The 24,279-nt window shown below is 41.3% G+C and overlaps 1 protein-coding gene across 4 annotated transcripts; it reads right to left on the minus strand.

Moving 5' to 3' along the window:
- Positions 1–11,328: 11,328 nt before the first annotated feature.
- On the minus strand, positions 11,329–21,780 carry LOC104961809 (cytoplasmic polyadenylation element-binding protein 3-like). Of its 4 annotated transcripts, none has more exons than XM_010790151.1 (3): positions 21,526–21,780; positions 19,035–19,939; positions 11,329–11,502 (listed from the first exon to the last, which is right to left on the minus strand). In XM_010790151.1, the coding sequence occupies exons 2-3, from the start codon at positions 19,926–19,928 to the stop codon at positions 11,344–11,346; spliced, it is 1,053 nt and encodes a 350-aa protein (XP_010788453.1). In that variant the 5' UTR covers positions 19,929–19,939; positions 21,526–21,780; the 3' UTR covers positions 11,329–11,343. The 4 variants fall into 4 exon arrangements, with proteins under 4 accessions (XP_010788453.1, XP_010788455.1, XP_010788454.1 ...); XM_010790153.1 differs by lacking the exon at positions 21,526–21,780 and adding an exon at positions 21,261–21,518; XM_010790152.1 differs by lacking the exon at positions 21,526–21,780 and adding an exon at positions 20,193–21,518.
- Between the last annotated feature and the right edge of the window lie 2,499 nt (positions 21,781–24,279).

Consider the following 24,279-nt stretch of genomic DNA (forward strand, 5'->3'; position numbering starts at 1 on the left):
TTCACTTCTCCCTTGGCCATAACAAAGTCAAAAACGAGTCCCACTTAGGGTTTAACTTAACTTTAGGGTTTAACTGATGCAGCAGCACTTACTACGGTCTGGCTTGTTTGAAGTGAATAATTATGTCAACCCTGTTCTTGTTTGATATAGAGTATAGGGATGTCGTATTTCTGTGATGGACCCTGAAGGCAGCATGGCCCGTTTCAATGGGATTACACACACACACACACACACACACACACACACACACACACACACACACACACACACACACACACACACACACACACACGGACACACACACGGACACACACACGGACATGTGTGACATGGCCTTGTGTCAAATTATCTTTGCTCTCTTATCATGTGGAAATTAAAATGTTGTTAAATACTAGATAAAACCATAACGAGGGAGTCTTGACACAGAGAGGTTTTTAACTCGCTATCATGTGTATTGGTTAATGTGTGGGTGGTGTATGTAGTGTTTAAGGCCAGATGTCTGACTGCCTCAAATGTTCTTCACAGAATCCCTCCTAGTTACAGAGCAGTCTGTTCCTCATGATATAGTACCACTGGATTTAAATTCATAACACTGCATTACCAGTACTCGATAAATTGACATTACACTTAACAGACACTTTTATTTAAAGCATCTTAAAAAAAGATCCAATATACAATATATATATATATATATATATATATATATATAAAGATACAAACTAAAAACAGCAAGATACCAGTACATTTGTAGTTTTTTGTGTGTGAGGTTTAATGGCCAAGGTGCAGTTGCAACTGGGGGTTTTCAGTCTGCTACAGAACATGTGTAGACTTTCAGCAGTCCTGATATCAATGTGGAGCTCGTTCCACCATTTTGGAGCCAGGATAGCAAAAAGGTGAGTTTTGTTTTGGGGTATCTGGGTCCGATTGTCGATGTAGAGCAGAGTGCATGTGCTGGGTCAAAATTACTCTTATTATTGTATCGTTCTTCCTTGCAATTTGAGGTTCAGTTTAATGCCCAAAGACAATTTAACATGTTGACAGCAGGGGCCTGGGGTCAAACCACTGCACCTCCAGAGCCACAGCAACCCACTGAACAGATTAACATTCAAAAGGATTGACTTTGCTTATTGGAGGGCAAAAGTCACAACAAACAGTGTGGTCAGTGCTTCCCATTCGGTCAACACCAGTGATTTTGGGTGACAGAGGGGGACAGTTGCCCTCATGAAGCCTTTAAATAGCTCTGGGCATGTGCCATCTGCTTTCCTGAAGGAGTTGAGTAGCAAGGCCTGAAGGGCTCCTGAGCTGTTGCTGCTGCTATTCTGGTGATATTTCCTCACAGAGAGCCTGAGCTATACTCAACCTCCCCATGATGGTAGCACGATCACTCAGGAGACTTAATCTCTGACAGTACCTCCCTTTCACACAGCTCTCAATCTGACTGGACAGTGACCTCACCATGAACGCTTTCGTATAAATGAAATAAAGAGGAGGGGATGGATTAGCTGCATATAGCCAGTGGCCCCTAATTTGGGATCTGGTGACCAAGCTTTTTCCACAGGTTTTTGGAAGACTGTGGCAGGTGGACCCAGACCCTCTAGGGCAGGGGTGTCAAATATACGGGCTGACTTTGCAAAGTGTAAATATCACAGAGAAGACATTAACTGCAACTTTCACAACTTTGATGTATTTTGTATGTATAAATTGTATACATTCACAAGGCAGGGGGAAAACATAACCTTCTTTCTTAATAGTTCCCACTAGTTTGTATGGTGGTGTGTCAGTTCAGGTGGTCAGGATTACTATACAGATGTGGAAATTATTGTTAAATAATTGCATTTGTAAAAAGATACTTCATTACATGTTAACATTTTGTAATTGTGTACACTAGAACAGATGAAACATTTTGATTGTATAGGTTATTATGCTATGATTTTACTGGTCTGGCCCACTTGAGATCAAATTTGGATATATGTGGCCCCTGAACTAAAATGAGTTTGACACACCTGCTCTAGGGAGCTCTGGGGCATTCTTCTTTGGAAGAACATTTAGTAGATCATAAAGGTAAATAAAAGTATGTAGTCAAATGTGAGAGCAAAATAAGGGGCTGTCTATAAAGAAAGATAAACTCTTGTAAACATTTATCTTTAAAGACAATGTTTGTATAGACATGCATGGTGAAAAATAAACACCATATTGATAGTAAACAAGGCAGTGTTCATGTTTCCCCTGGCTAGACCCCTTGGAAGAAGGTGGGCGCAGCCTTTCCCACAAGGAGGGAGCATTACGTCTATATCCACCAAGCCCCCAGGAAGTGTGCGAACTGTTGTAGAAAAATGTTTTGTAATGGCCAATGGTGGTACTATAACTTTATCGCCAGTCACGTCATGCCATAAGTGATGCGATTCAGCCAAAAGATAGTTTTTGCCCATTGGCTAATATTGGGAAAGGGACATCTGTTCATCAGAGTGAATATCCCTTATTTAGATCATTAGCTCATTATGTTGTAAAATGCACTTATAGCTCAATTCATGGGACCAATGTGTTCAGAAGATCATGGGAATTTCCACATATATACCAACCAATATTTATGAGAATGAATGAGGCCCCACCTCCAAAGCTGTATCAAGTCCTCAATAACGTCTCTCAGAAGCTCAGAGGTCTGGGCCAAAAACACCTTTACTCTTTTTCATTGTTAAATTTGGAAGCCTCATATTTCAATGAATAGTTTTAATCCAACCCTGACTGAAACACTGTTCTGCTGATTATTGAGAGAGTATAGCAATAACTTCTGGTTAGTAGCTGAATGGCAGACACCCTCATGGCAACATCTTCAATTTGTTGTAAATCTAGTGGATTAACTACTGAGTCACTGGCAAAACAACCATATCCATCAATGTGTTGAACACAGTAGGTTGTACTATTGGTGCACAGTTTTCAAAAATAAAATAGGTAGCATTGGTAAACATGGACTGACTATAGGAAACTACTTAAGCCTACATGAGTGCTGTGCCTTAGTATCTAAGAGGATACATTTGTATTAGTTTTTTCATGTGGCTGATCACCTACGACTGTGACCCAGGTAGAACCCTACTCGCCAGCTTTGGTCCCGTTTCACTCCCTCTACTGCACATTATAGCACATACTTAGGCCCCCTGGTAACACCTTGAGGAGAAAGCTCCTGCAGAAGTTATGAGAGTGGGTGTGCCAGCAGCGAGGTGTGGAAATGTGAGCGCTGATGAAAAAACACCTCAGCAGCAGGGTGCCCCAAAGCTGCAATTATTGCTGACTACTGCCAAATAGACTTTCAATCACCAACACTACAATGACAATACCCACCGAGGGGCATGTGTTGTGCACAGAGCTGACAGAAGACTGAGTGGGATGGATGTTCCTGTAAGAACCTGGTGAGAGAGTTATTCGTGTGACTGTTTTTTCAGAATGGCCCACTTCTCTCCTTATATACCAGCTCCAGCTGAACCCAACAACCCTCCACAAGACCATAAAATAAGGCCAAAGATCCTTTAGGTCTCATTCCATAACATTTAAAAACTATAAAATATTATGTGCCGTATAAAACACATTTGGTTAGGGAATATTTCTAGAATCAAATCCTTTAAAAATGCCAACCCCCCATTGCTATGTAAAAGTAGTAATCGTAAACCTAAGAAATAATAATAACACAGGATTTCCAGAACCCAGCAAAGCTTGATCCACAACTTGGCAGTGTTTCGATACTTCAGTAGTATTTCTGGACAAACCGTGATTTTAATAGCCAAAACATGCCCAGACTTGTTTTGTTGCCTGGACTCGATAAGCTTAGTCATGCTTACAGCAGTCATGCCTTTTCCACAATAACAAAACATAGCACTCTGACAGTGTAGTTTATAGGTAGCAAGGTGTGTGCTTAAACTTTAACACAGCTAACAAACGCATCATCTTATCTCCATACAGTCATTACTGGGTGTTGCAAGTACAGAGGCATTCCTCCTATGTTTAGATTATCAGGTGTTGCTAACTTCAAGAGTTAAACAGTTGAGAGGTCAAGTCCACTTCCACAACTTCAGACTAATCAAGTGTTTCAAACCCCTCAGTGAACATAAACAAAGACACAAGACCATGAGCTCTTCTTACAAACAACAGGATGTTGACAAGGTAGTGTTTTCCTTGGTTAAAGGGTAACTTTGTTGTTGTTTTTCAACCTGGACTGTATTTTCACATGTTTTTGTGTCTACTCTGTGAACTGGATAAAAACTCCTTTACTTGTTCAAGCCTAGTGAGTGAACAAGTAAAGGAGTTTTTATCTAAAAATTATATCCTGTCTAAACATCAGTCAGGCTTCAGAAAGCAACATAGCACCATCACTGCCACAATGAAAGTGGTGAATGATATTACGAGTATCTTAGACAATAAGCAGAGTTGTGCAGCTCTATTTATTGACTTGTCCAAAGCATTTGACACCGTTGATCATCGCATTTTGAAGCAGAGGCTACTCAGTATTGGCATATCCAGCCACACAGTAGGGTGGTTTGTGAACTACCTCTCTGAAAGGTCCCAATGTGTTCACTTTGATGGGCTGTCTTCTGAGTGGTTAAACATTGCTAATGGTGTTCCTCAAGGTTCTGTTTTAGGTCCACTTTTATTCTCCATCTATATCAACAGTTTAGGGGAAAATGTGGATGAAGCTACTTTACATTTTTATGCGGATGATACTGTGATGTATTGTGCAGGTCCCTCCATTCAGGAGGCTGGTGTTTAAATTACAGGCTGTTTTTAACATTATTCAGACTCAGCTCGCTGAGCTTAAGCTTCTTTTAAATGTTGAGAAAACCAAGGTAATTCTCTTTTCTAAAGCTAAAAAGACTACAGACACTGCTTTGGATATTGTTACTATGCATGGACAAGTACTCAAAGTGGTTACCTGTTATAAATACCTAGGTATCTAGCTTGATGATCGTCTTACTTTTAAACTTCAGGTCATTAATCTGCTTAAAAAGCTGAGGGTTAGACTAGGTTTCTTTTTCAGGAACAAGTCCTGTTTCTCATTTGAAGCCAGGAAAAGACTAGTCACTGTGACCTTTTTACCTGTGCTGGACTATGGTGATTTGATCTATATGAATGCACCTGCCCATTGCCTGGAAAAGTTAGATGCCGCCTATCACAGTGCTCTGAGATTTGTTACTAAATGTAAAGCACTTACTCATACCCTGTATGCCAAGGCAGGTCTGCCTTTACTAACTGTACGGAGGCTCACTCATTGGTACATGTTCATTTACAAAGCCATGTTGGGTAAACTACCTTTTTATATCTGCTCTCTGATCTCTCGACGAATTGAAAGTACTTATTGCCTGAGATCTCATGATGTGGTTTTATTAAATGTGCCAAGTGCTAGGACTGTCTTAGGGAAGAAAGCTTTTAGTTGTGCAGCTCCACTAACTTGGAACAGTCTGCAAACATGTTTAAAACTGAGCACTTTGGTTCCCCTGCATCATTTTAAAACTCGGCTTGGTGACATGCTGTTTGATACTCATGGTACCTGTCACTGTAAATAGAGTTTATAAACTGTACCCTGTACATTATGTTGTATGTCATCCTTATTGTTGTTCTGTTGTTTTTATGTTACATGTGTAACTAATGTCCTGCAAGTCACCCTTGAAAAAGAGATCTTTTGATCTCAAGGGGCTTTCACCTGGTTAAATAAAGGCTACAAACAAACAAACTGGAGCAATTTCACAGATTATTGTCCCCATTAGTCTCTTAGACATAAAACCTTGTATTGTTGTGGGCTGAAAAATAACATTGCAAGGGCTCCTCAACAAAAAACTTTGGGATGTTTTCATTGTACGATCTTAGGGAAACACACACATTCTGCTGAACACATGTTTTGTTCGTCAGAATTTGCTGAAAAATATTAACACCACTTTTATGATTTTAGAAAGCGTAAATGCAATCAGCAAAAGTAAAGAACGCTAATGCTAAATCAAGGTCACATGGCCGCTCATCAACTTTGCTAAGCTAAAGGTGAATTGTGTTCAGTAAAATGACATTTAGTAATCTCAATAAGTCACTTATTAGCAACGGACGTTTTTAAGACAAATAGAAGCTTTAGAAATTCAAGAGTAGGGTATTTACGGATGTATTTTATGTTGTGGGACACAACATTAAAATCTCTTCAGGTTGTGTTAGGCACAGATTATATTTCAGGCATCTCACTTTAAAAACATTTATGAATTAACCATTAACAAATCTGACCAGACAATGGTAACAGAAGTGTTAAAATACTGACTAGTTTCGCTTTAGAACTCATTCCTGCGCCAATTTATAGGATTCAGGTTGAAAAATAACAAAGTCATCTTCTAAAGCTATTCTTATAAAAAAAATGAATAAACCTTTATTTTTACCTCTCTATGGACACCTTTAAACCACAACTTTTCTTAATGTAGAGACAGAGAGTGCATTGTGTGGGCTCTATATATGCAAACGTTTCAAGGGAGGTTATACGGACACAACCACTCCTTCTCAGCAAACACCTTGCTTAATAACACTGTTACTCCTCTGACCTCCCCTGCTTTTGCCATTATTGTTTACCTCCTGATAAAAGCTCCTGTGTGTCAACTATTATCCGATGCACAAAGTCAAACAGCACCAGTGTTTGCCCTCCCTGCAATACTGACTCCAATTATAATTTACATTAAACCTCATACAGGAGCCAGCACAAAATGCTTGTGTGAACCTAAACTAGTTGGCATTTCTTAGAACAAACTCTAGTTGGTGATACATAATCAAAAAGTTGATTCACGCAACAATTAATAAAATAGTTTTAACATTTAAGAATAAACTTTCAAATTAAGTGGATTTCAGATAACCTTAAACTATTTCTTTATTGTCTTTCTTGCTGAGAGTTAAATTGATAGCACTCTACTTGTACGCTAAATATGCAACCCAGTCTCACGGCATTTCGTGTTATAGTCAAAACATTTAATCTATTGATTCGTGTTCACCAACACGATTTTCGCATTTTTTTTGTCACACAGAACGATTTTAAAAGCAATGTATTTCCATTGGTAGTGTGTTTGGTGCCTGCAACACGTCTTTCCGTCCGGCCGGGTCTTGGAATACCGGAAGCTGTGTGGTTAATAAAAACATTTTCTCACTCAATATCTTACCCTAAGCCTAACCCTGTGCCTAAATTATATAATGTTGGAGTTTCTTTGTCATCCGTGAGGAAAATAAATGGGGCAAAGAGCCTCAGAATACTGAAATCTGTATTTTTTGTCATATTTTTTTCCTTCTGAATTTGTTATTATTTGGTGCATGCACGAAACATACTACCAATAGAAATACATTGCTTCTAAAATCGTTCTGTGTCAGAATAATGAAATATGTATTTTTTTGTATCCGTTTTTCCTTCTAATTTGTTATTATTTACATTGCTTACATTGTGACACGAAAAAAATTGTGAAATCGTGTTGGTGAACACGAATCAATAGATTAATTTCGTGACTATAACATGAAATGCCGTGAGACTGATGTATGAATATGAATATATGATGAGACAGTTAGCTTAGATAAGCGCTAGCCCCTATCAAAGCAACATATATTTTACCCCCGTAAAATATCAATATTTCCTTTTCACACCTTTTGAATGAATTATACAAACACAATACAACATATTAATTTATAAGCTATAGAGGTTCTGGTAGGCAGATTTGTGTTAGCGCAGGCTAGCTATTCTCCTCTTCTTTCAGTATTTAGGCTAAGCCTGTGTGGGCTAAGCTAAGTTAGCTTCTGGCAGTACCTTCATATTTACTGTACTTCAAACAGGATGGTCAATTATTATTCATCTAGCAAAAAAAGCTACATTCCAAATATGTCTAACTATCCATTCAATTTGATTGTAAAAATGAAATTGCAAAATGACCTGATGGCCAGAAGCTAAAGCTCTATTTTCAGGCTTAAATTCTTCGTTAGAGTTGATGGAGTTTAATCTTCTAAAAGCTGCACCGACACAAAGAGACAATGCAAATCGAAACTGACGCATGAGTTGGATCATGTGAGTCAGACCAGCTGAGGTGTGTGTGTTGAGGGAGAGACTTAGTGGGTGGGGTGGCATCCACACAGCTTCAATGAAGACTTAAGGGACTTTTGAGTAATTTAAATTGTTACGGACACCATCGAGGTTGTGTGAGTGTTATGTCTGCTGAGTCGTCTTTGCCAAAGACAACAATTGGAAAAGGTGTGCGTGAGGTGAGAGCGCTTTGCATGGAATGTCACAGCTGATTTACATGTCAGAAACAATTTGGATGTGTGTATCCTGCGTGTGAGTGACGATATTGCTTGCAGCGGTGCTAGTGGCTGTTGTCAGACTGGTGGTGTTTTTCCAGGGCCAAGGGGAGAATCTCCGGAGAGTGTGTGTTTGTGTGGGGGAGCCTGGCTCTCCACACGTGAGCTCAGCTGACCCAGTTCAGGAACTACATGCAGACCAGTGTGTGTGTGGCTACAGAAAGGGCGCGTTTGTTCAGATGTCCCCGCGGCCCCTCGCCCAGGAGTGAAGAGCTTTTCAGCTCACAGACAACACGCGCACTACTAGGGCAAACAAATTAGGAGAAGGCTTTTTTGTTTTAAATAGAAACCAACGTAAGAACTTATGCTAGCAGTTTGTTTATTTATGTTCAACATTTTTCTTAACTTAAAGTTGAAATGGTATTTAAACTTTATTGTCAACATTAAGACTTTATTTGACATGCAACAAATATATATCTTGCCCAATTATCTTTTCAACATATGTTTTGCCCTGATACTGTTCCTTAACCCACACACACCCTTTGAAACTGACTCTTCTCCGAACAAGTGGCCGTCTTGAAAACTGGTCAAATCAAGACGGCCTCGCCCTCCTCCCTCTCTTGACATACAGAAAAAGAGAGGGGTGTGCGGGTAGGGGGCACCTCACACTCCACCCCCCCCGCACCGATTCATATTTGCACAACATAAATTCTTCTTTCGAAAAACACACACACAACAAACAGGGACTCGTAAAACACTCAAGAAAAAACAACTATTTCAGTCACAATGAGAAGTATGCAAGAAATGTCTGTGATGGGACGCATGTGGGTAGGGACCAATTCAGTTGGGAATGCAAAACTGGGCCTACTGGGTTAATGAGTTTTGACTGGTGGCTATGAGCTGGTGAGCAGTATCCCCAAAGTGAGATGATGAACAAATTATGATGGTAGCTAGTTAAGGAAACAATTTAGCATAAAAAAAACATGTTTTGTCCCGTTATTTAGTCTCAACGTGGTTGGTTTTAATAAAACATTGCCAAGGGGGGGCTTCGAAACCATGTATGTTTTAAAACTTAAATGTACATATTATTTCATCTTTATGGTGGAATTTTGTTTTCAAAGAAATTAAGTAAATGTAAGCCCCTCCCAGTGTTCCCCGAATGCGGTATTATGGTTGTTTTTGCAGTCAGACCACTTTCTGTTTTCTTCAGAGATACCAACAACACAGGGCATCATCTCTTTCCATACATACGGCAATATAATACAGAGACGTCCATCACAAAACAATCTCTCCATTGTTGTACGAACAAGAAAATCAATCTTCTTGTTCATACTGTCTATCGTTAGCAACACGGCTTTCGTTAGCAGCCTGGATAACATTACTCTCCGAAGCAAAAAATCTACCCTAACATCCCAAAAAACTACTAACCAGATTTAAGTGCTACATTATCCATATGTTGATTTTTCTCTCACAGCTGACTAGCTACGGCAAAACTAGACTCAACAACAGGAAATCATGCAACACAATGTCAGGCTGGTTAAATCATATAAAAATGAAATGGCTTTTCTGTAAGCTTAACTGGTTAACCTGGAACTGGACCATGCCTTTACATTCTGACCAAACCCAACTGGTACTGCCACATTTGGGATGCTAAATTACATGTTTGCTGCAATCTTTCAATTATTGGGATATAGCTGGTCAAGAAATGTTCCTATAATCTGTCCCCTTCCCTGTATCGACCAGGCATTATATTTATACTGGCACACATGGATGTAGACAATTTGTGCATCCAAAGACAGAAATTCAACAAATTACTCCAGGATCCCTTGTATGGACACTATTCAAACATTTGTGTTTTAATGAGTGTGAAATTAACAAGGTTATCACCCCAAAGCTCAACACAACACACTGATCCATTCCAGACCCTTTGGGGTTGGGTAGCAAAACTCTTTCCCCATTTTTGTTATACAAGTTCTGATCTGAGTTGAATGAAGCACCAGCAGCTATTATTTCTCCAGAAGAGGGTCCTTATTTAGTGTGTAGGTAAGCTACAGTAGCAGGGTGGAGCTGCTCTGTGGTTAGCATGATAGCTTAGAGCAGACCCACGCGGTCTACATGACTGCAAGATGGGTAAACATCCAAACAGAGATGCAGGCCGGCACACCTACATCCATGCACCACCCACCCTGTCTTTCCCCATATCTCTGTTGTTCCTTGGTAAACACAGGGGAAGCCCATCAGGACATGACGACACCTTCCCAGTGAAGTGAGGTCGAGTTGGGAGGATCCATTTTGCTGTAACAATGCCCTCTCAGCACGAGATTGGAAAAAAAGACTCCACGCATGAGAAGCAACATGCTCTGCTCATTAAACCCCTCCCACCAATCTTTCCATTGTTAAGATGGGAGGACGGGGGAGCATAAAAAACCTACACCCAACCTGACAGGGCCCCATCAGGGAGACTGGATCCAAAGTTTGTACAACGGTCACATGACCTGTGCTGCAATAATATTGGCCAAGAAGGGCTGATATACATTGGATGGCCTTAAAAGGGGGTGATGTCTTAACATGTTTCCATGATATCATACATTTCCTATACTTTCCAGGAGAACATTGCAATGTTCATTCATTTAAGCATGAATCACTGTTAAGAAAGAACAGTGTATAACGGTTGTTCTCCATTGAGGAAAACCACAAATATACCCAATCACTTAATATTTATGATCACAACACAACAGAATCACAATTTATTGTCACATGATCCATAGATTCCAATCAGTGGGAAGCTAACACGCAAAAAGAGAAGAAAGGGCAAAAGAAAACCCAATTTGCAAGTAAGATCATCAGAGAGCACGCACAAACATATATATATATATATAAACAAAACATTTTGCAGGTAAGGCTTATAATTATTTAATTTAAAACAGAACATGATTATCTGTAGTGTATTGGTTAAAAGATTGGCAAAAGAGAGCAAAAGAAAAGCAAATGTGCCAGAGATGATAAATGCTCATGAAGCAAAATAACAACCCAAATACTGTAAGCATGGCATTATGAATATTCCTAACCTGCAAAATGATTCCTCCATATAATATCAGCGATAGTCATTGGTGGGCCACCGGCAGGGTGTGGTTTACCTTTGTCATGGTCAGTCCTTATCATATCCATTAAGGAATTCTCCAAAGAGTGCAAGCTAAAAGCATCAAAGGGCCGATTCCGGTCCTGCAACACAGCAAAACAGGAAGAGGGTTAGGCGCTGACATATTTATAAAATAAACACAGGGAAGGACATACTTGTATCATTTTATAGCTGCTACATTCAACACATACACAGTGACATTCAGACTCTAGATCTGAACATAAGATACTAGTATTAGGTGTTGTGAGTTGCTATTGTATACATAGACAAAGACACAACCTGCCACTCTAATACACATTTGGAATAACCAACAGATAAGGAAACAATATAAATATGAAAAGCCTATGTTAAGGAGTGTGTGGTAGGGAAACTCTTTGGGATTTGAGCCTTTGCAGACAATTAACATGCACAACAACCTAAATAACAGGCAAAGGGAGACCCCATAAAGCATAAAAGGGTCTCTTTTAATTCTGGTTGGTTGATTGCATATCAAAGGCAACAACCTGCATGTATCAACAGCTCCTATTTTGAGGTTAGAGCACAAGACAAGACTAATCTAAATTAAGGATCTGGGTCTAGATTTGATGGGTAATAAAAAGAGAAGAATAGAATGTATGTGTCTGCCCCGGGTATAATGGTGAATACAGCGGAGCTGATATTGTAAGGGAGATATGTATCTTAGTCAGAGGCTCCTTATGCCTTCATATGTCAAAAAGGTACAATTAAAGTACAGATGAGATTCTTGCCTGAGGAGCCCCATCTGTCAGGATTTAGATTGACTTTAGTACAGTATGTCTTAACAGAGAGGCAGCTTAAAGATGAAACAGCTCCTCCTTGGGCTTTCTCTTAATGTACTCTTCACTTATCTTATGACATTCTGCAGGTTTAACTCAGAGTATCAACCATTTTGACTACAATGCAACTGAAAAGGGTTTCGACTAGAGCTGAAACAAATCCTTAATTATCAGATTAATTGAACCATAGAAAAAGAATGTCAACAAAATGATGAATAATTGAATTGCCTAAAGTTAACGGTCTCATTCCTTTATGATATAACATTGAATATATACTGTTGGACAAAACAAGCAGTTTAAAGATGACATGTTGTGTTCAGGGAACTAGAGATCCCACCAACCAGTAAAGTCTTTCACATAATCTTCACATATTAACATCACTTTTATCATTTCTGAATGGTAAATGGAATGGTAAGTAAACACTAGAGGGAACGGCATAAGGAGAAGGACAGGAAGTAAACACTAGAGGGAACGGCAGAAGAAGAAGGACAGGAAGTAAACACTAGAGGTAACGGCAGAAGAAGAAGGACAGGAAGTAAACACTAGAGGGAACGGCAGAAGAAGAAGGACAGGAAGTAAACACTAGAGGGAACGGCACATTTCTGAATGGTAAATGGAATGGTAAGTAAACACTAGAGGGAACGGCAGAAGAAGAAGGACAGGAAGTAAACACTAGAGGGAACGGCAGAAGAAGAAGGACAGGAAATAAACACTAGAGGAAACGGCAGAAGAAGAAGGACAACAAATATTTCCAAAAAACCTTGACTTCGAGACGAGGGAACCTTAAAGGTCAAATGCTGATACATTTCGGGAGTTAGGACTCATTCACGAACCACTCTTTTGAGTCCAGTACCGAAACAATAACCTCATGGTTAGACTGCTCATTGATCATGAAATGTTTAGACCCCTGCTGTGTTTCATTGAATCTATGCGAATGTCATGTGTGCCAAAGCCTGAGAGCCGGAGTCTGGAGCCTTGGCAGCTGTGTCCTGTGTCCGCTTCCCGAGCCGGGGCCACATTGTTTGCACACCACAGCTATTGTTGCCCATTCGGCTGAGCATTCAAAAGTGTTATTCCCTCCACTCTGAACCCGCGCCACGTAGATATAAATCTGCCCACTTGGTACAAACGGTCAACACTTGAAACGCTGAGCTTTTCGTTTTCTCCCCCCCCCCCACCTCCTCTCTGACACATGTGGATGAGCACAGTGACGGTTGGGGGTTGAGAGCTCAGTGTAGTCAAATGACCTAAAGAGATCATGTACAAAAGTCCCAAACAGATTGTTTATACATCACATAAGAATCCCTATAGTGTGGAGCACTTATTCAGGTTTGCTGACACTGCAGCTCATCTTCCTCATGGCAGATAAACAATATAAAAAAGAGTACATGAAGGGGGTCACAGTAAATAATAATTAAAATATGACTGAACGGTCGGCTTGTATAGGTTATAGGCTGTCATCTAATCCTTCCCTTAGATGGAGAAACAGACAGGCATTGCTGCCATCCGCTGCAGCATAATTCTTTTAAAAGAAATGGCTTAGTTATAAAATAAATCAGGAGCACTTTAATTGTAAGCTATATCTAGAATATTTGAACCACTTTACCTTGCCCTTTGCGATGGGGAACTGAACTCGTTCCTTTCTTGAGGCCACCAGACTCCATTGACAATTGAACCGTCCTGAAGAAAGGATTTGCTGTTCTACCATTTCCTGACTGGTTAGTTGGTTTTGTGTTTGCCTTTGGCTAGTTTTGATTCATGGTGTTCTGGAAGGTAAAATTACTGTTTTTGTTGGTGCAGTCTGGTGGCTTTGAAGAGAGCATAGATAACAGCTTTACTTCCCCGTGACGTAGGGCTTTCTGATGCCAAGGTTAAGCAGAGAAAATAGGCTAAATATAGTGTACACTATGACTGACTGATATTGATTTGTAGAAGTAGAACCTGTTTTAGGCAGCTAAATACTACATTGCTTTGCTCCCGGGTCGATATCTTTGCTCGCTTCTCCAAACTGGGTCAACACCCATTACTATATTCTGTAAGTAAAACACAGACTAAATAAAGTCCAACCTAATGTCAAAAGATCCAAACCATTGCTTTAATGTGTAGAATCAAAACCAACAGTGCAACCCTAACCCTAATGAATACATGGAGCTTTCATCTGATCTTTATATTACATTAGACACACAAACTTGTCCAAGCTCCTGTCCTTTTGCATAACCATCAGCTAGCATTTGAGTGTGAGACTCAACATGTCAGTCCGCCTTCTAACTTTCAACTATTTTATCTGATATGATGTGATTACGATCACAGGGGACCGCACAATCGTCGCCCAGAACATCATTTCAAATCAAGGTATCTGTAGAGAAGCTCATGTGACTTTGTGTCTTAAGCCTCACACTGACATGTTAAGTTGGATTCCCCACATTCCTCTGCCTTTAAGCAGCAGCCAGCAGCAGGCGAGTACAAGCACATAGGAGCATACACAGGACTCCACATTTGACCCTGTGTTTCACCTGGGGGCATCTGAGTAAGAGTGGGATCCACAGACTGACAGAGAGAACACCTGTCCCCAGCTGTCCACATGACAGTGAGGCTGTACCGGTGTGTTCCCTGCCTGCTGCTCGCCTCAGCAGTTCTCTAAAGTCTTACTTCAGCAAACAGGGCGCTTGACATGTGGCACCCTGACCTTGCATCCTGGTGATAACTCTTCCCCAATTATGGCTGTAATTGCTAAATAGCTAAGTGTGGGCTACAGCCAGGAATGCATCACTGAGGGATCCATAAGTCTTTAAGGTCTAATAGGTAACCTTTCTGCATTAGGTTGTCCCAAAAATGATTTTTTTGGACTTTTCTTCTCACATAGACATACAAGTCATTTTAATCAAGGGTTTGTCTTCCAAAAGATGTTAAATAAGTAGTTTTAAGCAAACATTTTAAAAAATAAACTTTTTATCTGGGGTTTTTCACCTGGCCAATTTTTCTTTGAAGACAAGGAGACCTCTGTGGTTTAGCTTTTGGAAGATGACGATTCAGACAACAACTTCCATGATCCCTGTACTTTCCGACATCACCAAATCCTGTCTTTTGTTGTTCTGATATTAAAAAAGGGGAATACATATTAAGTGCACTCCTCAAAAAATGTTAAAGGTTCAATGTCATGGCCATTTCTACTGATCATAATTCCATTGTTGAGGCACACTAGAATAGATTTATATTGTGCAATTTTCCATACTGACATTGGTTTCTAATACAGCATCTCTGTATAGAGACGTGCCGCGGGGCTCGCTGCTGTGAGGAGCGGACAGTGTGAGCTGGCTTGCTGGTGTCGCTTCCTGGTTGCTGCGTGGGGTCTGCGAGACAGCGGGACACGGCGAAGCCACACACACACACACACACACACACACACACACACACACACACACACACACACACACACACACACACACACACACAGTGTGTGTGTGTGCTCGGACCGAGCCCGGGCAGGGCCTCGCCGTGTCCCGCTGTCTCGGGCTGAGAAATCCGCGGAGCTGCAGCTGAGAAAAATAAAGCTGTGTGTGTGTGTGTGTGTGTCTGTGTCTGTGTCTGTGTGTGTGTGTGTGTGTGTGTGTGTGTGTGTGTGTGAGGAGCTCCACGTAGCCGTTACGTCACTTAGCCCCTTACGTCACTTGGTACCCGGAAGACAAATACAAATCTCCAACGAGGCGTTCTGTGGCAGCATAGACATGTATTTTCTGTGTTAGAGTTTTACTCGCTACAGGGTGTACTTTGAGGGTTTGTGATGCTGGAGATCGTTTATATGCATAAAAAGCTAACACACAAGGGGACGGGTAATAACCGGAAAAGCATGACATGGGACCTTTAAACATGTGTGTGGTTCTGGGGCCAATCATGTCTTAATTTGGAGAACATTTTCCTTATCTTTAATTGATCCCCAAGCAATATGATGAATTGATCCAACCAATTCAATAGCATTCGATTTAAAAGATGTGAAACCGAGAAAGAAAGGAAAACACTTTCATCTAACTGACTGCATTTTTTTCCTAGCAAATTAAAACTGAACGTTTGACTCAAACAAATGACCAGAAAATGTTGCGTCATGTTTTAACCATCTGGCGACACTTAACCACGCGAGAATAGATGATTGTACCGGTACTTAAATCGCTGCTGTGTGCCCTCGTTTCACTTCAGCAAACAAACAACTCTATGCAGCATGACATTTGGCCATTTGACCTTGTCTCCTGGTGACACCTGGAGATGTAAGCTGGCCAAGTCTGTGAAAAAAGATAGAGGCACTCAACAGAGGATACTGTGTAATAAAGCCAGAGGAGGCCTCAGTGACACAGACAATCATCATTTCCTCTAAAGGCTATACGTTTCAAGCTGGCTGGAATTTCACCCTGTGCAAGGCTGTGTTTCGTCTGCACATGCAGGCCTCTCTGCAGTAACAGGTTAACGTTTTGGCTCGTGCTCCGTTCTGCGCAGTCTTGGCTTTGATTGGGGGAACAAGTGCTTCTTTTTAAGTAAATCGGTGGTGACTTAAGGGGGGGAGCATTCAGCCGGCTTATTTTTTCATGTTGGCTTGTTTGTCAGGCAGCATAACTAAACATAGGGAAACATGACTAGCCATGTGAAAAAGCCATACAGTATTGGGACTGTTCACTGTGTGCCGTTTGAGAATAAAACCAGAAATACAGGAACAAAATAGGGATATAACAGACACTGCAATGCGGCAGGTTACCAGTTAACAATAATGTTCTTGTTTATCGGTCCTACTGTACATCTCATTCCGCATTTAAGGAATAAACGGGACATCCCTGCCATTTCCTTTGTCAACATTAATCATGCTAATCCTGCTAACAATTGCTCATCCCATGTTGTTATGGGAACCAACAGCGAAAATATTTTTTTGTATTTGGTTTAAACAACCTAACCCTTTCTATAACTAGAGTTATCTACATGTAATGCTACTTTGCGTGTTAGCTGTCTGTCACTACCCGATCCGTCCCCCTGCCCGATCTATACTGCGTATGTGCGAGATGGTCCGCCATATTGGAGAACTCCGGACGGCAACCCAAGAAGGACACTTGACACAGTGGCTTTTGGCAAAGCTGAAAAATAAAACTCGAGAGAGATGAGTTATTGTTATTACAACGTGAATTTACAATTATTTAACAACTCTGTTAGACAGCCATATGCCATACATTTTTGCATACATTCACAGTAAATATTTATTCAGTATGATAGCTGTCTAACAGAAGTTAAATTAATTTCTCACTTATTCTGACAATGTACAAATAAAATAAAAGAACCCAATACAAAGAGTTGTTAAATAATACACTGTCAAGTACATACAGCAGTTAATGTTAGCTAGGCTATACCGCTATGCTAATAAAGAAAGTTACCTATTTTGTCCATTAATAAAGTTTGTTCGTGAGGTATTTCAGCAGAAACACGGCCGTGTATCAATGTTGGCACTTTTGTTTTGTTAAATATCTTTGTTAAAAAATATGATAATAGTTTAGTACGGGCTTCTTGTTACTCTACATTGGTTGACCCTGCCTTCCTTCTCAATCTTAGATTCAAACTCCACCCACTATGCGGTCACAAGCCAATCAAATGTGAGTGTGGATGTTGCCTTGAGGCACTGTCCAAAATATTGTAATTACACAGAAAGCATAAATAACAAAATATACTGAAAATATCGTCAGAAACATAAACAAATCGCACGGTAAAAATAATGTATTACTATCATTGTCATTAGTGCTGTCATAAGACAGATTGTAGTATTATTATTATTGTTATTAATATTTGTTGTAGTAGCCTAGTTGTAAAAGTAATGGTGTTTCAATTTTAAAATAATGAGCATAACTGCAACACAGTTGCCATGAATTCTAAACGAACACAATTAAGCTTACAGTACTCAAGCAATTAGGCAAGATAGCCTGTACACTACTATATGTTAAAAAGATTTATCTTATACAATAAATCTTTGAAAACAAGAAATCCCTTTTGATCATGTGAGCTTGTAATAAAGTGTACTAACTGGACCTGTCAGTGTGAATCCAGAAGCATATGAGCAGCCCTTGAATGCGTCATATGTGACATGTCCTTTAAACCTCACATGCAGAGGGAATTTAACCATTTTAGTGCAGTAAACCCTGCAAGGCAACTATTTCTAGGAATGACTCGATGTGTTTGTCTTTGAAAGCGTACAAATAGCCGAGATCGATGAGTCATACTTAAAGGGCTTGCTGTCTCATTCGATATCTTTGACCTACACCACACAATCTGACAATCTGACGGAGAGCCAGATGAAAATGTGACTGCTACCAGCAAAACCAGATGGCCATTTGTCAATTCACAAAGTCACATGGTGACACTGAAAATAAGGTATTTAATGCTGAAGTAACCACATCTTAATCAACAAAAAATAATAGCATGATACTAAAAGTGAAGACCTACCATAAATGTAACCTTTGTGAAAAAACGTGAGAATAAAGGATATGAAAATGTGTCAATATGTATGATTTATGCTATAAAATGCTATTTGTTCCTATTGTTAATGTCATGAATAGACTATTAATCACCACAATAAAAGGACCTCTGATGAATCCATGGCACTGATGGGTTCAGGGTGACCTTATCAAGGGATAGGCCCTTTTTTCCTGGCTTTGATGCTTACCCTTAATATTTGAGTAGAATATATTGAAAACAATCACATATATATTCATATTTTGATGGGTACAACTAACGACATTGGTGCTCAATATTGGTTAAAGTAATATATAGTTAGGCCAAGGCCTGGAGAGTGCTTTTACCTGGAAAGGCAGTATGTTGTTGCTGTTGTCAGTCCTGAAGGCGCTGTCCTCCATCCAAGGCTTTGGGGTGAGGGGACCGGGTCTTGGGAACTTGGGTGGTGCTATAACGTTGCTGCTATAGGGCTTTTTCATGGGGGAGATGGGGTTCAGGGGAGAGGGCACCCCGACACCGACTCCAACCCCGACACCCACCGCTCTGCGCGGGTCCCTGCCCGCCTGCAGCCCGCTCCACGGGTTGGAGGCTGTGCTCCAAGCCGCGTTTTGGTGATTATTCCAAGCGGACGACGAACCAGAAGAGGACGACGACACTTTGCTGTTATTCATAATGGTCTGATAAGCGTTTCTCTGGGGGAAGGGGCCTTGGTTGGGGCTGACAGGGGATCTCCTCTGCTGGGGGGGCTGCTGCGGCGGCTGCTGCTGCTGCTGCTGCTGCTGCTGCTGGGCTTGCTGTTGGTGCTGCTGGGACTGGGGAGCCAGACCCATATGCGGGGAGAAATTCCCCCCGAACACCGGGTTGACATGATGGGGGAAGTTCTGGAAAAGCATCGTCCCGTTCACCGAGGGTATTCCCTGGAAAAAGCTGTCGTCCACGGCGGAGTTAGTGGTTCCCGTGGACCAAGTGCTCCCGTACGAGGAGGACGGGGAAGACAGGGGGCCGCCGGTCTCAGACTGCGGCTGGTGGTGATAGCTCAACCCGGGCAGGATCGGCGACTCCATCGGCATCTTGTCCCTGCTGTTCAGCACTGAAGCCGAAGACGGGCTCTCCGACTCCGATGAAGAAGAAGTGGGCTCCGATGACGGGGTCGGGGTTGAGGGAGGAGGGTCTACTTGCGTCGGGTCTTGCTGATGGTGAGGCTGGGCTTTGTTTTTGTCCATCAGTAAATCATCCTGCATGGTTTGCTGAGCTACAACGAGGGGAAACAGAGACGAGGAGTTATTATGATGGCCGTAATGCAGGAGATCACACACCGGGCTGTTGTAGTATCTGATGAACTGGGACAGCTCCGACAAGGATATGATGTTAGAGGGAGCAGGCGACGCAAACGCGTGATCACCCATTTATCCGAACCGAAGTAGAGGAAAACACACTTCCCGAGGCTATACCATAATGATCGCCACAAATGACACACGGAGCATGCAGCTGCTGCAGATATTCACCAGATTTCGCCACGTCCCGTTTTTTCCTTCCACGCAGGAACTCCGGAGTTGCAAACTGATTCAGTGTGTGTGTTTTTCACCCAAGGACCTCCCCTATATTCATTTACATACGTCAGTTAATACAGCTGTCCTTCAAGCAAGGCAGGGTGACCCAGGCACTTCGACACACGCGACAACAGAGCTGTTATAATAAAATATACCGACTTCAACCAAATGGCACACTTCGCCCCTTTTTACGCAGTGGGAAATGACGCACCTGAGCCGGTTTATTATACCGCAAAGATGTCTCATGTTACAATTAAAACATGTCAGTCTTAGACTATGCTATTTTTAACACAATGAAAAAGACAATTTAACCTAGTAACCTAAAACTCAATAAAAAAAGTCCAAACATCAATGATATGATTTATAGTCAGGGGTTTTATTATAGCGCAAAGAGGGACTCTCCCTGAGGTCCGCATTGACACATGCAGCAACGAGTAAGCATTATACAAGATGTACCCACTTGCATCTGAATAACTTATAGGCAATGCTGGAACATGACTGAAAGCTGTGTGTATCGAATATTCAAAGTTACACACTATATATTGAACCCTTTAACGCAGCCTTTACTTTGCATATCAGAGATAACGCCTTGCCACTTAACAAGCACACCCTGGAATATTATCAGGACGTTAATTTTGCATTCAGAAAACCACATTATTAAACCCAACAGTTAGGCTAGGAGAAAAATGCAAATAGACCACAATATGCCGGATCCAAGGCTGAGGAATTGAACACATCATGTCAGATGTCAGCACGTCGAGGCACATCCATACCCATAGTCAAATCACCCAACGTTGAAATCATACTAAATTAAAACCCATAATTAATGTTATACCCACAATAACACTGATGAAGCTCCGGAACCGTGACTGCAGGAGAGCTAGCATGCAGACAGCACAGAGGCCTCCCAATAACATGAATGCAGAGGACTGTAGACTTTCACAATGACAGTCCAGATGACATGTCGGATCATTTTACAAGTTTGGCTTTCAAGATAGTCGCAATATCCAACATTGTACACACCCTATGGTTAATCCGTGTTTTTCTCCTCCAAGAGCTGCGCTTCCAAGGTCATGAAAGCAGCATAATCAGCACCGGCCCTTTAAACCACACACACGGCCAAATCCTGACCCTTCTAACGCCTGTTTATCGTGCCATCCGATACATTTCATGAATATGTCCTGCCATGATATCTCCCCTTTAATCCATGGTATGTCCCCTCTACACAAACGACAAAACAGCATGCACACACAGATAGTGGTTGTTGATCTTCTTAAATTTGAATTACCTTTATCGTTCACCTTTTGGGGACTCTGTAAATAAGGATATTTCTGTTTGCCTCGTCTGGGTTTAGTCTGACAAACGAGCTATCCTTGTGCCGAGATAGTCAGCAGTTGCCTCAACAGCTGATTGACTGCGGCGCATGGGTGATGCCGCACAGGCTGTAGGGAGTTGTAGTTTTTCACTATGCAGTGGCAGTGGCTTTTTCTCTTGACTGCTGTGTAAAAAACAAAAACAAATCAGTTTCAAAGTTGACTTTTAGGTGATGTTATAAAAGATAACTTGTTGAAGCAACAATTAAAAAAATAATAAAGATTGATAAAAACAGTGTCTTTGTCTCTTTATGTATTTATCTCTCTGTATGGTTAGTTTGCTATCTACCATTAGCATTACAAATAATGATGACTAAATAAAACACATTACCTCTATTAAAAGTGTTTTGTAGCCATATTTGCATCTTCATGATAGTTCTATCTTCCATAAGTCATTGTGTCTCTTCTGCACATCTGCCGGGAGTGGATTTGACAGCATGGATTTGATGTGGGCTTTAAACGGATGGAGGCATTATGAAACTACATTTCCCATGCACGTGGAATGATACCCTTTGCGGTGCCGTCCTTGTTTTGATGACGCCATCACGCACAGCACAACTATTTGGCGTCACCTGAGAGACGGCAGTTAATGGAGTGATGCGGTAATGTTAGGGACAAACGGGGGCCGTAGCGGATTCAAAGTGGATTTATTAAAAGCGTGATATTGCACCGGGTGCAGATACATGGTATCAGACTACCATGACCGCAGAAGCATAGGTTTATGCGCAGTAATTGGCTCGTGTGCAGCTGACTCGCCGTGTCAACACAAAGGCCTATGTAGCTTGTTAGCATTAGTTCACCAGCTAGTTAGCTTTAACGCCAACCTCAGCTGTTAGCAAACTAACAGGCGTGCCATTTTAATGTTTTTACTCTAGCCCAGTTAATCTGCTCAGCCTACAAGACAGCATTGAGGTGTTTGTTGCCCTTCTGCGATAATGGGGGAACAGGGTGCGGTGGTCTCGCAGCAGAATTTGGACAGGTGAGTTCAAGTTTAATGCTAGCATGCTAATGGTGGCTACGTAGCTTTACGTAACATCTGACAGATGAGGGGCGGGGAGGGCATGTTGACTTCTCCCCCTCCCCAATGTGACATACGTTACCTTGAGAGAGAAGGATCGTTTAAACCTAGTACTGACTTTAAACTCAGTTTTAACTATCATCAACATAAGCTTATGGTATTTTTGCAGTGTTTATACAGGACGTCCTTTGCTATTGTCCTATCAAATAATATGATTAATGCAGGAACTAATCTTAATTGCTGCATATCATTTTGACTATATTCCTATTTACATTATGATATATAATCACGGTAATATATTTACCACGTAACTAAAATTAATAGTTTCAACTGCCACGTGTCATAAACTATTGACCTTTGCTGCTAAGGAAGGTTCTGTATCCAGTAATATTTGTTAAAACGTCATTCATAGTTAACAATTATGATGGTACTGAATGAGTAAACCGCCTGTGTATCTTTGAATTTACTCCCCAGGATATGTAAACAAATACAGGTGGATACAAGACTCGCAAATATCCAGTTACTTGATTACATTTGTGCCTGTGAACAAAGTTTGTGTTTCCACTAGGCATGGGCGGTATCATTTTTTTCATACCGTCATACCTTGCTGACATCATACCGTGGTATACGGTATATGACGGTATCAGTCCCAATTTAAGGGGTAATTTCTCCCCAAAAAAATTTTTTTACTCACTATATCAACAGCCCCACCAAAAATATTTTCCACCAGCCGCCACTGACGGTATGACTTGGGTCGACTTGAGTGAGGTGGCGTTCGGCGGCAAATAGATGTTTCGAACGGTATATTATATGTTCGGTGTAAAATGCAGCCCGAGCCGGTAGACGCTCGCGAAGTGCCGCGACGTGCGCGCAAGTGCAAAACAAGGGCTGCATACATGACACATTGTGCAAATGGCACATTTTGAGATCGGATACAGGACGCGTTTGTAGATGTTCGACGTTGTTTCCATAGTGAGCTAAGTTAACAATATATCATCATACATAAACATTTTCCGGGAGTAAATACTTGACTTATTGAATAAAGTTTGCTATATTCACTAACTAGTTTGGCAATATTATTCCGTGCATGTGTTAAAAACCTTATTTCCATTTGATTCATTGGATTACTCGCGTGAATGTTTAGCACGTAAATGCTTTCGTTTTTAAAACCGTCCGACCTCGACTACAAAACCATCAACCAGTTGCATAGGATTAAAAAAATGTCAACACTCACTCACCCCGTCTTAAACATTCCCAAAGAAGTGCCTCTGTCTCTCGTTGTGCTGGATGAAGTCACTGGCGACGAGTAAACCCAAAATAGTCCCAAACAGGCGCAGAGGCATTTTTCTTTTTTACTAGTTGTCCGAGTTCGGGGCCGGCAAATGCTGCCGCCATCTTGCTCAGCTCAGCTCTGTGCTGAGCTCTGAGAGCGGGAAAGACGGACTGCCCTCCCCTGCCCTCTGCTGGCGCGTGCTGTGCATTACAACCAATGTCGTCCCTGTCAAAACTCCGTGTCAGTGTAATAGAATGAAACGGATCTGTGATTTGGCGCACAGTCTGTGACGTCACGGTATTGAAAATCATACCGACGGTATTTCCAAATACCCTGGTATACCGTAATACCGTCATACCGCCCAAGCCTAGTATCCAC

This window comes from Notothenia coriiceps, unplaced genomic scaffold (genome assembly GCF_000735185.1).
Source record: "Notothenia coriiceps isolate Sejong01 unplaced genomic scaffold, NC01 NC01_scaffold00033791, whole genome shotgun sequence".
Taxonomy (NCBI): domain Eukaryota; kingdom Metazoa; phylum Chordata; class Actinopteri; order Perciformes; family Nototheniidae; genus Notothenia; species Notothenia coriiceps.

Excerpts from the sequence above, each read along its gene's own strand:
- LOC104961809 (XM_010790150.1), bottom strand. The coding sequence starts at position 20,093 with ATGGGTGATCACGCGTTTGCGTCGCCTGCTCCCTCTAACATCATATCC. Across the intron at positions 11,503-19,034 it reads ACAACATACTGCCTTTCCAG|GACCGGAATCGGCCCTTTGA; the intron begins GTAAAAGCACTC and ends GCTGTGTTGCAG.